Source organism: Stegastes partitus, unplaced genomic scaffold, assembly GCF_000690725.1.
Source record: "Stegastes partitus isolate 25-593 unplaced genomic scaffold, Stegastes_partitus-1.0.2 Scaffold409, whole genome shotgun sequence".
Classification (NCBI taxonomy): Eukaryota; Metazoa; Chordata; class Actinopteri; family Pomacentridae; genus Stegastes; species Stegastes partitus.
In genome coordinates this window covers 365,455-379,879 of record NW_007578140.1, presented here as the reverse complement: position 1 = coordinate 379,879, position 14,425 = coordinate 365,455, and the positions used below count along the sequence as shown (strand labels likewise).

At 42.3% G+C, this 14,425-nt stretch overlaps 2 protein-coding genes across 4 annotated transcripts in view; one reads left to right on the top strand and one right to left on the bottom strand.

Moving 5' to 3' along the window:
- The window catches only part of nup214 (nucleoporin 214), a 66,523-nt gene that overhangs the window by 43,356 nt on the left and 8,742 nt on the right, over window positions 1-14,425 (top strand). Inside the window, exon 36 of one of the 2 annotated variants that reach the window (XM_008285573.1) lies at window positions 5,023-5,653. The exons of the other annotated variant lie outside the window; for it this stretch is intronic. Coding sequence (XP_008283795.1) covers window positions 5,023-5,035 — 13 coding nt within the window. The 3' untranslated portion in view covers window positions 5,036-5,653. Of the gene's footprint in view, window positions 1-5,022; window positions 5,654-14,425 lie in introns of those variants that run through there. 2 annotated transcript variants of the gene reach the window in all.
- fam78ab (family with sequence similarity 78 member Ab) lies at window positions 5,887-14,250 on the bottom strand. 2 transcript variants are annotated; one of them, XM_008285576.1, is made up of 3 exons: window positions 13,723-14,250; window positions 12,617-12,920; window positions 5,887-7,100 (listed from the first exon to the last, which is right to left on the bottom strand). In XM_008285576.1, exons 2-3 carry the CDS (start codon window positions 12,877-12,879, stop codon window positions 6,575-6,577), a joined length of 789 nt encoding a protein of 262 aa, XP_008283798.1. In that variant the 5' UTR covers window positions 12,880-12,920; window positions 13,723-14,250; the 3' UTR covers window positions 5,887-6,574. The 2 variants fall into 2 exon arrangements, with proteins under 2 accessions (XP_008283798.1, XP_008283797.1); XM_008285575.1 differs by having other exon boundaries at window positions 12,617-14,250.

Sequence of the window (14,425 nt, the reverse complement as noted above, 5' to 3'; positions counted from 1 at the left end):
CTGCTGCAAATCCTCACTTACACACCAAAGTTATATTCATCTCCGACTGAAAATAGTCCCCAACAAATGCACCACTTTCTCCTGTTTGAGTAACCTTTAGAAAGAAATTCTAGCGCCCAGCTGTTCTAGGGAACCACTGAGCGCTTTTATGAATAAAACTGAATGATAGTGACCCACTTATGTGCTGCAGACAGGGGAGGGAAATCAGAAACAGATTAACAGATGGGGTTTATCGACAAAAAGGGGAAAAATAGAGTATTGTCAGCCTTATCTCTTGAATGAAAACGTGACTGGAAGTAAAAAAAAATCGTCACAAGCTAAAGATGTATTCTTTACATTTGCATCTCAGATAAATCCCAAAGTTATAATAATAGTAATAGTAGCTTTATTTGTATAACATCTTTTAAAACCTGAGTTTACAAAGCGAGACAGGGAACAAAAGAAAAGAAGAATACTCTGATCGATGAACCCAAACAGAAGGAGAAAGATTGGGGAAGCAGAAGTGTAGAAATAGAGGGAAACATGGTGGAAGATTTTCAAAATAAATCAATCCAACAACGCCAGATAAAAAAAATAAACTGCTGCAACCAAGTGAGCGAAAGAACGAGTGGAATAAAAGAAAATACACACAAGGCTAAAGATAATAACAGTAAATAATAGAATAAATACATAATTAAATCCTAAAACATGAGTAAAGAGGAATAAAATTATTGATAAAATAAATATGGTTTAAAAAAATCATTAAGACGATAACCATATAAAAATAAAAATAGACATCATATTAAAGCGAATTGTAACCAGTTTGGCATTTATATGTAGAATTTTGTTGAAGATTGTAGCCTATAAACAGTTTTATCTGAGTAAAGGCCAGTTCATGGTTTCTGCATACACGTCTGGCAACAGCTGGAGCCTCAGAACAGCAGCTCTTCCATATTTGCTTCAATCAGGAAGGCACGTCACGGTGAGGATTTGGCTCCAAGAACAGCTTCCCTGCAAGACCATTCTACCAAAAGATATTCCCTTGTTTGCTCTTTTGATCACGGTGCTAGAGGGGGCTGTCCAGTTGGTCCACAACCCAGCCAGTAATGAAAGATCCGCCGACCGCCACCGGCAACATCTGCATTCGTTAAAATTCTTCAACCATTTATTCAACATTCTGCCTGAACAGGGTGGGGGGAGTCTGCAGCATCGGTGTCTACTGTATGCTCTTTTTTTCCTTTCTGCATCCTCCCTCTTGATTTTGTCTGTGGACTCTTTACTGTGTGCCATCAACAAAAGGCGACATACATAAAGCAGCAACATCCCTAACGGTGCAATAGAAGTCTTTTTACTGGCCGAGGCATGCGGTGCATCACGGGCTCGGCTGTGTGCGGGTAACCTCGGGGATTCGTTCGTGTGCATGCCGGCTTTCAAGATTTTTCAATTCAGCACTTAAGACTGCATGTCTTTGTCCTGGCTGAGGGGTTATTCGGTCCTTTTGATTTGTGCAGATTGAAAGAGCACAGAGCCCAGCGTGTTTGGAGAGAAAAAAAAAAAGTAGTAACTACATGCATGTTTAGATATGAGAGGAGGAAGTGCAATGTGTATCTAATACCATAAATGTCAGATATTTATGTAGACTATACATTTAGATATGGAATTATTTATTTTGTAAATTTATTTTATTATCTATACTCCGCTTAATCCTCACTAGGGTCGTGGGGGGCTGAAGTCTATCACAGCTGACTCAGGGTGAAGGCAGGGGACACCCTGGACAGATCACCAGTCTATCACAGGGCTACACTTAGAGACAGACAACCAAGCACACTCACATTCACACCTACGGACAATTTAGAATCACCAATTAACCTCAACATGTTTTTGGACTGTGGGAGGAAGCTGGAGAACCTGGAGAGAACCCACGCTGCACGGGGAGAACAACTCCACGCAGAAAGATCCCGGGTGTCCTCACGCGAACCAGCAACCTTCTTGCTGCGAGGCAACGGTGCTAACCACCGCTCCACCTTGCAGCCCTTGAAATTGAATGTATAGTTAAATATTAGCATTTTTTTTTTTATTATCACTGTGAGAAAAGCAGCCCAGAAGTTAAAAAAGAAAAGACAACTTTTAATATTTGTACATTTTATTTATTCATGAAAAAGACCTTTAATATATATATTTTTCAGGGGTTGTTTCTTTCCCCCATCAGTTTTGTGCATTTTCACAGTTTTACATATTTGCCAGAACTGACCCATTTTCAAGTATTGGTGTAAAAGTCAAAGCTGAACAAAAGAACACATTCGGCTTGAACTATTTCAGTGCTGTATTTCCAGAAAAACAAACCAAACAAAAAAGAAAAAGAAAAAGAGGAACACACGTAGTCGCTCGTTATCTTATGTGCTACATTTTGGGGGGTTTATTGTTAAAACGATGAATCGAGAAGACGACAAAACTGACTCGTGGAAACACTTCACTATTTTTTTTTTTTTTCATGAGATACAACCAGAAGTAAAAGCCAGGAAATGAAGGCAGGTGCTCCTGAGCGTGAACTTGGTTTGAAACAAATAATAAAATAAGGGGAGGGGGTGAAGATTCACGGATGTGTCATGGACGGATAAACAACTACATATAAAGATGTGAAGCAAAAGTAGCAGCCCTCAGAAGAACTGTAGAAGGTGTGGGTTTAGGAGAGGAGACTCCCTTGGCACAGCCCTGCAAGCATGGCGATATTTAATTTTTTTGCATTTGTAATGTTTATCTGACAATGCAAATCTGCTTTTTGAGCAAAAAAAAAGTGAAAACAGGCCTGTTATTAAGTGCCAGGAGGTTTTTTTTGAGTTCACAAGTCTCAGTGCATAGTTTTGGCTTTGTCCAATTTTGGCACTTTTTTTGCCATCTACAGCAAAAAACAAATAAAAAATATTGTTTTTCTGTGGCTCTGTTAAGGAAGCACGTGAAGTCTTTCTGGGAACATACACTATACGCCGTGATCATACACACTGAATGAAATACACACAGAGAGAAGAATTAGAACCCTTCAAAGTAACACGAAATGCTGCTGGTAGTTGACAGGCACCCACTCAGTGACCTCAATACTTCCTTCTCTCATGTTCGCTTTTTAAATATTCAAAGTTTAACCCTCTTAACAAAGGCCCGGATGCACCAAAAGCATTGAACAAATTGTGATCCTTGTTTTTCGAGACCGCCTTCCGACACAACCAGATGTGTGAATATCTCATTGAAATATTCCACACGCCGTCGACGACTTTGTGTTTACGAGCAAACAGGTGTGTTTGTGCATATGGCTTTTGCAGCATGCGCGTGTGTTCAGACGGTCCACGTGCGGCGCTGATAAATGAGTTCACGCTGCCAATGTGACACCGCTGTGACAATCAGATACCACGCCAGGCCTGCTCCTTTCCCCTCAGGGCGTCTCTGTGTGTTTGTGGAGGGCGAGCTCGGCCCCCCTCCTGTTTCACGACAAGGACACAACCTCCCCCCTGCGCTGAATGTGTGTTTTGTGCGAGCGAGAGGAAGAGTCATGACTCGACAGCAGCAGTGAAACTCCTCATCCCGTCTAAATCTCCTCAGCGGGATTTAAAACACACATTGTTGGCCACTCGGCGTGTCAAGCTTTAATTACATTACAGGTAGTCCGGCTTGAGCGACTTTCCACAGTGTCCAAGACATTACAACGGGCCCAACGTGGCGCCGCGCTACGTGAGGTTAAAGGTCGCTCAGTTCATAACGCCAGCTTTCTCCGAGGCCTTTAATACAAACCACAAATTGAAAATAACTCGTGGCTGACGTCCAAGTTGTTCTTGGAAAATGTCAGGGTTATTTTAAGCCGGCATTAATGTCTGAATGGATTCAATTTGTTGTCACCCTCATATTGCTGGGTATTTTCGGACTGCAGACGGACACTTTTGCCCCTCACCTTTGCTATTTTGACCTCAACCCGCGACTCTGGCTCGGCCCTCGCGTCGCACAGCGCGACTCAGGCACAGCTCAGCCCATCTAGGGCATCGAAGTGTGTCACCGCAGATCTAATTATGACAGCAGTACCCCCAATAGCCTCTTACTCCTCCTTCACCCTTCACCACGCTGCCCTGTGACTCAGCCCGGAGCAGAGGCTATCTCGGTTAAAAACCCGACCCCGAGCCAAGCGGGGGCGTCGGGAGTCGCATGAGCTTCCAATGCAATAGTATTTCACCTCGTGGCGTGAATGGATTTGATCTTTGAGCTGGGTATTATTTGACTTTTAATTGCAGAGCCTTCAGCTATCAGATTCTCCACAGACAGGGAGCATAAGGTTGCAATTCTACTGCATACATGGGGATTTATACAGGATATCTGTAACGCCCGAAGAAATGCTTCACCAGTTTAGAAAACAGTCTTGTTCACATTTGAGCTAAATGAGAAGATTGTCATCGCTCTCACTTCTGTATGCTAAATATAAAGCGACAGTCATGATCATACTTCTGTTTTTGAGGGTAGAAACGCGTTAGTTAGTGAGGTTCAGAAGTGCTGGTAGGTGGACTCACTTTTTTTGTAAGCTCAACTGATGCTGCTTTAGATTTAGCAAACAGATATGAGAGCAAATGAGCGCACTTCTTAAAATGTTGAACTCATTTTGAATTTATTTTTGGACTTTCCTTTAAAAAGCCGGTCCGAATGGATGAACGCTGTACACAGCCAGTAATAATCAGACGTGTATACACTGACACAGCAGAGGACTACTGATCTTTGTGAAATACATGAGCAGATCAGACTTGCATGCAAATTATCGGTCGGAGCCAAACACGTAGCGACACAAAGACCGGGCACGATGAACTCGCAAGATGTTTCAAACATCCGAAAGTGAAAGCCTCTGTACAGAACCCTTATTTTCAATAAGGAAGTGAAAGGCCCTGATGCCAAATTCAGCCTCCCTCCTTCTACTTTTCAAAAGCGGTTTGCTGCCGAAGCCCAAGATTTACAGTTAAACGGGCCTCGCTTCGTTGAATGTCGATATCAGTCGCTGTTTGTTTATGTGTGTTACAGTGGCTGGCGGTGAAATAAAGGGAGACGAGCCCCACATTTCTGCAGCGAGAGCTACAACTGGCAAGGCAGAGAAGTGGGTCATCTATATGCCAACCGAGCAGTCGGCATCAAACTCGCATGCCTCCTGCTTTGCCTTTCAGCCCCGACAGCAGATAAAAAGTGAGCGAAAGAAGAAGAGGAGGGAGGGTGGAGTGGGGAGAGGAAGTGAGGAGTGGGAGGAGAAATACTGGTGTAGATGAAGATTAGAGGTGATTGAGGAGGAGGGACAGAAAATAGAAAAATCTGTTAACGTGAGAGACAGATGTTAGGATTTAATTAGAATAGTTTTAGAAGAAGGCGGCGATAAAAAAGTACAATATGCATGAGATTGTCTTAGAAGACGAGGGTTGCACAATGATGGTTATTAAAAGTTATTTCCTCTGTCCACTTGTTAATACGAGTATTGATTGTTGAGCAACGCTTCGTCACTCGCTGTGGCAAGACAGGATGGTTGAAAAAGAACAGAGAAGGGAAGGAAGTGAGAAGGGCCCCTGAGATGGAGTGACACCGAGAAAGGAAAGCTAGTTTTCTGCTGCTGGATCCTACGAAATAAAGTGACAGACATGAGGTCAACTCTGCGGAGTGCTTTTAAGTAGGTTTTTGTTAGAAGTCGTTATTGCTTGTTAACTTGAGTGCTACTGACGAGTGTTGGCTTCTCTGTGTGTCCCATAATGCACTTGGAACCGGTTAGCTCGGTTGTATAACACACCGCCGGTTGCACACATTTGAGTCTAGATCTGAGACCCGGGGTCTTCCTCTTTTGCGTTCCTGTCCTAAACCCACACTTGCCAGCACCAACAGTCTGGAAGAAACGGGACAAAATGATCAAATACTGCATTGCACTTTGTTTAAGGCTAAAAAGTTTGCAGTGGAAAGCAATGTAAACTTAAGGCAGCATGGATTGAATGTCTTGCATGTTTGTTTGTTTTTTAAAAAAAGTACTAAAACCTACTATGTCACCCAATGCAATTTGCCATGTAAATGACACAACAAAAACATCAAAACACAGTTAAATGCACTCTCTTCCAGCCCATAAATTAAAAACACAACTGGTATTCGTACGCAAAGTTTGTGCATATCCATGTATGTAGCAGACATGGTCATGTAAATACTTAAATCCACCCGCGTGTGGCTCAAACGGCAAAAATGTAAAAAATAAAAATCCAAAAACACTCTTTTTCATTTTTGCAATTTAGCACAGTGAGACCCGACCCAGTCTGAAGGTAGAATGGTTGCAGTTTGTTCGCTCCAGTTTGAAAAGTATGTTCAAGCCCCCGCCTCGAAGCAACAGCTGGTCTTTTTCCTCAGCGCTGGTTTCTGTTTTCTTCTATCAGTCTTTTTAAAGCGTGAGAGAAGAATATAGAGGCAAAAAAAAAAAAAAAAAGGTTGTAAATAAATATCAAAGAAGGGTTAAAGCAGTGACGGCTGGTGAAGAGCAGGAGTAAAAGAGAGAGAAACAAATAAGGGATGATACTGTTAAGGTATCCAAGGCCAGTCTGGTCAGTGAAACAGGTCAGTATTTGGGTGGGATGACCACCACGGGGTCACCGCTCTTTGGCCGCCACATCAGCACCTGGGCGTCGTTGGCGTTGGGCTTGACCATGGCGTTAGTGGGGATGGGCTCGTTCTTGCCCAGGATCTGGGGCTGCTCCTGGGCCACGGGCTCGTTCAGAACGGCCCTGTGACCCAGCGGCTTCTCCGGGTCCACTTGGATGCGAAGCCGCATCCTCCAGCGGATTGTCTGCAGGACGAGTGTCTCTGAGGTGGCCTGATTGATGGCCACCAGCCAGGTGGTAAAGCTCTGGTCGCGGTGGATGCTGCTAAGCTGAGGCACGTTGCTGTCGCTGACCGGCACTCCCCATGTCACGCTGGGGTAGAAATTGTCATTCATGCTAACAGTGAATTTGCTGTCCTTCTTGGTGGGGCCCACGACGGTGCAGGTCTCTGTGGTGTTGCCGTACCAGGGGTAGTTGACACCGTCTGAGTCGCTGATGGCTTGGATCTTGCCGTCGCGCAGGTCGGGGAGCTCCCAGCTTGACCTGGAAGTGGAGGAGGAGTCAGAGATGAGGATTTAAACAGGAACTTTTATCTAAACCACCTCGTTCTGGATGTGAGTAGATGTGAAATGTTACGTAATGATGCCACAGTAAGCCAAAGGTGAACCAGGAAGTTGTTAATTGTGATAAACGCTTTAAACGAGTAGCTGCCTTGGAGGTTTAGCTCAAGCACAATAAACCAAAGTTTCTCCTGTTCAGTGCTTTATGTGTAAAACAATTTGCCTCTCGACAGTGTGACAAGTCTCCACCTTGATGTCACCGTGCGTCTAACAGCACAGGACAGCGGGAACAAGCACAACTCAAACCCTCACAGTTGGAAGTTTCCAGCAATTTTCGTCCCACTGAGATAAAATACAATACGAAGATAAAATATTTCGACAGACACCGCAGGCGACACCGAGCGACTTAAGTGACCCGGTGCCTCTGCTCCGTCCACCTATCGATTTTTTGGCCGCAGCAGGAAAAAGATTACCTTTCATTCGGTGAAACCGTGCATCAGCAGAACAGAGGAGATAACAGTGTGATCACCAGCCACATGACTTTACTGCCTTCTTGGCCTGGCCTCACATTGTGATTTATGAATTTACCCGGGGGGTGAGATTAGCATGTCAGGCATGATAATAGCGAGCCCTTGTCTGTGTATATATGTGTGTGTGATTGTGCGTGCAGACATTTGTGTGTACATGCACTTTTCTATTCTGAAAGATCACTTAATCTTCTCAACTCCAAAAACAATTCGTAGTAATTCTCCCATTTTTTTTGCTCCAGTACGAAGGATATTTGAGCGATGAATTATTTATGATTACATAGCTTGACGTAAATCTGCAGCTTGCCCTTCGTCAGATCGGGGTTGCGGTTAGTCGTGTCGGTAAGAGCAGACTGCACAGACAGGTGAAGCGAGGACTCGTCTACCCGCCGAGGAACTTTGATGATGACTGGGGAAAGCACTGCAGCAACAAGGCTCACTTCCTGTTTGTGTCTCCGTTGCCTGCTTCGTCACAGTCAAACGGTCCGAAAGAGGTGGTGTGAGTGTTTCTGACAGAACCGCAGGCCTGCTAAAAACGATTCCCTCGCTTCTCTTTAAAAAAAAAACAACCCATCTGTCTTGACTCCTGAGCATGTCGGTTTTGATAAATGTCTCGTGCGTTTATGTGCAAGATTCTGAATTGATTTGAGAAGGAAAATAGATTTTGATGAAGTGACGCTTGATAAAAACATACATCTTTATAGTGAGTCAGCTGTGATACAGGCTCACCACAGTTTGCAGGTGCATGAAACTAGCTGACAAGTGAGTCAAAAAGTCTAAACAGTTGGCTTAAAAGTTATCGGAAATGACACAAACAGTAAATAGTTCATTGGAGAATGATGAAATAGCCCAGTAACACCCATGATGTGAGGTGTTGAAGAAAGGGCACTTCAGTTCATCTCACCGTGCGCTAAAAAAAAGCTGGCAACTGCGGCTGTAGTGCATGGCTGCAATTTCCTGTTACCTATTACTTTAAACCTTTGCTGATCATAAGCCCTGTGCGCTACACGTCAAAACTGAAAGCTCTCCAGCAAAGGTTTGTCTGAGCCAACGTCAACTTGAGCCTAAATAAGAAACTCTTTATATGTAAAGCAAAAAGTCTTAATCCAACAAAAGCAACATAGAAATGGCTTATTTTTTTTCTTCCTGTTTCTGCAACTTTGCTGCCGTGTTCCTTTGCATGTTGAGGCCAAATCAGTTGGTGAGACGTGTGAGATGCTTTCTTAGACAGATGGTGGAGATTGGATCGACTTGTTTTAGGAGCAGAAGTAAAGAAACACGGTGCCAATGCAATCAATTAATCAATTACAGCCTGGTTAGGCCTCACCACCTGTGAGTGTGTGATGCTGTGTGTGTGTGTGCAGATGAACACGCTGCCCTAACAAGACTACACTGTCAAAAGAAAAACAAAAAAACGTGAAGTTCCCAGAGCTAGGGCACCAAAAAATATAGTGCATTAGCAAGAAATAGCCATCTCCTAAAAGTGCAGTAATTTTCTCTGATTAAAATACATTTTCTAGCCTTACTTTACATGAGATCAGGTGATTTTTTGGGGATATTTACTGTTTAGTGAAGGATATTTACATGTATAGAAACACTTAAGTTACCTGTAATAATCTCTATCACATTATATAGGTTATATAAATAAATATAATGAAAAAAGAGGCACTAACGTTGCTAACAGATATTATAAATTGACATTTAGTTGCAAAAACGTCTTTAAAGACATATTTTTTGTTAATTATCCCAAACTGTAGCTCATTTTAGAAGTATATTTTCAGTTATAAACTGCATTATATTACTGTTTTTATTTATTTATTTAACCAATATATAAAAAGTATATATTTGTGAAATTGCATTAAAATATCAAATGTATTTTACCAGTATTTTTATGTCAAAAATTATTAATTTTATTTGTTTTTATTTTAATTTGTTTACAGTTACAGCTTGTTAAACATAATTCAACTTAAAAAATTTGCCTATTTTTTGTAATTTTACTGATATTTTGGAGGATAATAAAAAGGAAGAAGTCTGCAAAAGTTACACAACTTTTTTTTTTTTTTTTTTTTTACAGTGTGCTGAACAGGTTCCTTGTGCAGCATTAATGTCCACTACTAGGGTTAAACTGCACTTTAAGAAACACTATATCCAAAACACTTGTTTTAAATATTGTCCTTCCCGTTTTTTTAGTTTCACTTCACTTTGCTCACATTTATTCAGGCCTGCTTGGAAACACACACACACACAAACTGTCCAAACCTCGGTGAAGCTCAGAGGCTACAAATGGAAGGAGACGTGATGAATGTGTACAGAATCCCGGGCACATCATCCAAAGCCAACAGAGAAATCATCCACATTACCATCCTCAGCTGTTCTGTCCAATTACAGCACGCCCAAGCTGCATTACCATCAAAGAAAACTACTTAGTATGAGCGTCTCGGCCGTGAGAGCAGACTCGTCTCTCGCATCCTAAGAGTGGCTTCAAAAAATGTACATGAAGAATAGGTGGCCTTGATATTTTTCTACGAATTCCGTCCTCGCTGGGAATAAATGTTTAATGGCTTTAATATTGGAATATGATAATATATGAAGCAGATATTGACTGTGGGAGCTGCTGTGGGGGGGGGTTGCATTTGTAAACAGTGCTGCAAAGGTGGGTGGGTGCATTCCAGTGACCCTATATACAGTACAGGGCTATATATATAATCCATATCTGTTACATTCACTGTGGTCAGTTGCAGCTTGTGATGGCTTGTTTCTTCTTTGTTGGTTTTATTTCCAGGAGTGTTTCTAGCTTCGGTGTTGCTTTTTAGTGAAGCTTATGTTGGCTGTTTTTTGGAAAGAAGATGATTTGGACTGTATAAAACAATCGAAAACAACTTGGCAAAAGAGTTAGAGAAGAGTTTGTATCCACAGTGCCTGAGTGTACCTTTGATGCAAAAAGGCAGGTACAGTCAAGAAAAAATGTGGTTGCATAGAAGATAAGCTTTGGAGAGTAATTGGGGATTCTCTGTCTTTCACACGGGGCCATAGCGGGGTGGGGGGTGTCGGGGAGGGGACTGAGTCTCTAATCTTAGCCGTGCAGCACTCCAGACATCCTCTGTCGCGGCGTCCACAGATAAAAGCATATTTCAGATCAGCTTGGTGGTTGCCCCGCTACGTGATATAAGATGAGCAGAACTCGAGGAGACAAAGGAAAAGAGCAGAGACAGGCCTGGTACCAGTCACTCAATGTCCTGAGCAGCATTTTTTTTTTTTTTTTTAAAGCCGATTGTTTGTTTTGTGAATAACCAGTGGTGCAAAATAACTGTATTGACAAGTGGAGGGATCTGAAAGGTCAGAGCAATTATTTCCCCTCACAATGTTCTGCTGTCATATCTGTCAGGTTTTGATGGGCTTTGTAGCCTGCAGGCATTCAGCCACGAGCCCACGTACTGTAGACAGCTGACTGAATATTAAAGTGCACTAACAGTCAAGTCCGTTTAATTCACTTTAGCATTTTACTTGTCTTCTCGAAAACACGACTTAATACGTTTTTGATTTGAATGGCGCAGACTGATGCGGTCGCTCCACTGGGTATAACCCAGATGCAACCGTAGTCGAGTTTCACCACTGTGTGACCTATGTCCTCAGTAGGAAGAGGAACTAAGACACTCACGCAAGTCAAAGCAAGAAATTACACCGAAATAAAGGTTGTCTTTTGGTAAGTGGCACTGACTCATGTGTTTGGTTTGAGAATTTACCGTTACGTGCTACTTGACTTAGGTTTCACTTCCTTATGTTGCAGCTGGTTCAGCTTTGTACCTAAAAAGCCAAATATCAGGTTATATTTGTGGTAAAATTCACTGGTCTGAACATTTTTAATTTGGATTCTCCATATTTTCTTGGGTAAAGATGCTTCAAAAAGTGTCTTAGGGGGGCTCAGGGTTGAATCGGTGTTGGATGGTACATACAAAATACAGGTGAAGGTGTTAGTGTGCTTCAACAAAAGCTGCTGGAACTGATCAGTTAGTTGTCGAGTGTTAAATGAATTGCCAAATAAGTATTTCTTTACAATAAACGAAGTCAAAATTCTCTGAGTCCAGCTTCTTAAAGATGATACTTTCTGGTTTCTTTCCTCCTCTATGATAATTAAATGGATGTATTTGGGTTGTGGACAAAATAAGACATTTCAGGATGTTATCTGGAACTTCGGGGAACACTGGTTGACATTTGTCACCATTTTATGGACCAGACAACTAATCGATTAATCATAAATATAATCAACCAATGAACAAGCGATGGAAATAGGTGCTAATTTCAAAATAAAACATAACCAGCTGTCGATTAAAGTTGACAGACAAATAATCAGCGACTGTTTTGGTAATCGGTTAACCGCTGATGACATTTTTCAGGAAGAAAAATGGGGAAAAAATACAAAATATTCTCAAATTCCAGTATCTCAAATGACAAGATTTGCTGTTTCTCTTTGTCATATAACAATAAACTGAATCTTTAAGTTTGGAACAGAGAAAACAAGATAGCTAAAGATGTGAACTTGAGTTTTTTGGGGACATTTTCTCACATTTCATTGATCAAACAATATATATAGTTTCCTAAATATAATCCAGCACAATCCAGTAAGAAGAGACAAACACTGTCTGTCTTATGTGTCAACTATTATCTCAAATATAGCAAAGTAACTGCAGAATACAATGGAGTTCTCTGCAAAACGTGATTACAGTTTGTAATAAAATACATTTTAAACAGAAAGTAACCTAGCCAACCTTGACTTAAATAATAAATGCTCTGAGCTGTGGCACAAGTGTCAGTTGCAGCAAACAACAGAGTCCAGAGGGCTTCATTCACCAGCAGTGAGGTTTAATATTCCAAACACTGAACATATCCTCAAACTACATGAGCATCATCCAACACATGATCATCACCCAAGCTGTTAGAAAAAAAAAGAAGTAAAAATGCTCATAGTACTCACATCCCTTTGTCCCCATACGTATTGTAGAACTCCATGTGGTTACACGCTTGAATCCACCCGATGGTCCACGTCTCTTTAGCGGCTACTGGCGGCACCAGGACGCGGGCATTGGCTCGGAAGTGCGGCGTCCGGTAGCGCAGGACCACGCTGGAAGCTTCGTCGATGCTGGTGGGGTTGGAGTCGATGGAAGTGTTCAGCTCCAGGACGATGATACTGTCTCGGAAACTCTTGGGCTTACACCTGATACTCTGGATGCAGCCCATCGCATTAAATAGCAACACAATCCACAACAACGTCCAGAGGTCTGGAGGAGAAGAAAGACGCATGGAAACAGCAAGAGAATGTCACCACAGTTGGATCCACATCATGTTTTCCCTCCCCACAAAAAATAAGCCACAAAAAAAGCGTTTTTTTTTTATATACAGCAGAATGTCTCATTTACAAAAAAAAAAGGAAGAAGAAAAAGCCATGCATCTTTGCTCCAAAACTAATAAAAAAAAAGAAGAAGACAGGGCCTAGAACATCTCCATATGTGCAGGACGCATGCTTTCCGGTGCGTAAAAGCAACTTCACCAAACCAGCTCAGGTGCTCGAACTTGACTCTGATGCTTTCATGCTGCCAAAATTACATTTTCAAATTTGCTCTGTCACAAAAAAAAAGTGTGCCATGCATCCATGTGGAGGTGTGCCCACGAGAGGAGTGGTTCAGGTTAATTATGAGCTCAATAATTCACACACAAAAACTACTAATGTTACATCTTGGCGTCAGATTTTTTAAAAAATGTAATTCTTTATGTCATCAAAAGCTAATCCCTGGACAAGGATCATAATGGGGGGAAAAAACTGTGTTGTGGATGCGGACAGTGGCAGCAGAGGTGACGCTGTCAGTCTGTGGCGCTGCTCAAATGTCCACTTAATCCGCAGGAAAGAAAAAAAAAAAGTGTAATTCAGCGATTTGACAGCGTCATGTTGGACGCTTTTACAGCCTGCATTTACGGATTAAAGGTTCGTGCAGCAATTAGCCAGCATGGATTGTGGTCTATTTATAGGCGACAAAATAAAAATAAAAACAACATGCAACAAAAAAAAAAAAACAAGAAGTCTACCTATAAAACAATTTCACTGGGGAGCGTCTCCGGGAGAAATTCAGCGTAAATCGGCGGCTCGCACAGTTCTTCGGTCACAGAGGTAATTCCGTTATCTCCCTCACACCCGGTCCCGTTATTTCTCTCTCTCTCCCCCTCCTCTTCTTCTTCTTCTTCTCGTGGCTGCAAATTACTTCACCGTCCCGATGACAGAGGTAGCATTTCCACCGGCGATGAGATCTAGTCGAGTTTGAGCACATCCAAAGGACACCGCCGGGTCAACTTTTGCGCCCATTTCACCGGATCCATTCTTAAAAAAAAAAAATGAGGAGGAAAAAAAAAAATACATAAATTAAAAACAAAACAAAACATAGAATGCCGCTGCCGGGAGAAATGTCAGCTGTCACATAGTTCGACCGAGCCCACAGTTTTGCGGTCCTTGTCTGAGGCGGGATGCAGTTCAGCCTAAATTCCTGCACAAGCTGTCATTTCTCCGAGCTCGTCCCATCGCAGCAGCGGCAGGTTCACCCCGCTACGTATTGGTCTATTGGAGCTGCCTGGGAAGCAGCTTTATAACAATCTGCGTGACGACACTTCCGGCCCCCACCAGCAGCGGCGAGCATGCTGGGAAGTGTAGGCAAAGGCGTTTCCGCTGCGAGCCGTATCATCCTGTTAGTTATTTTTTTCAAATATTATTAGGCTACAGACTGTACTGTTAAAAAAA

Coding starts and splice junctions, on each gene's coding strand:
- fam78ab (XM_008285575.1), bottom strand. CDS start 12,942: ATGCGTCTTTCTTCTCCTCCAGACCTCTGGACGTTGTTGTGGATTGTG. Junction 7,101..12,616: donor ACGTATGGGGACAAAGGGAT/GTGAGTACTATG, acceptor CTCCACTTCCAG/GTCAAGCTGGGAGCTCCCCG.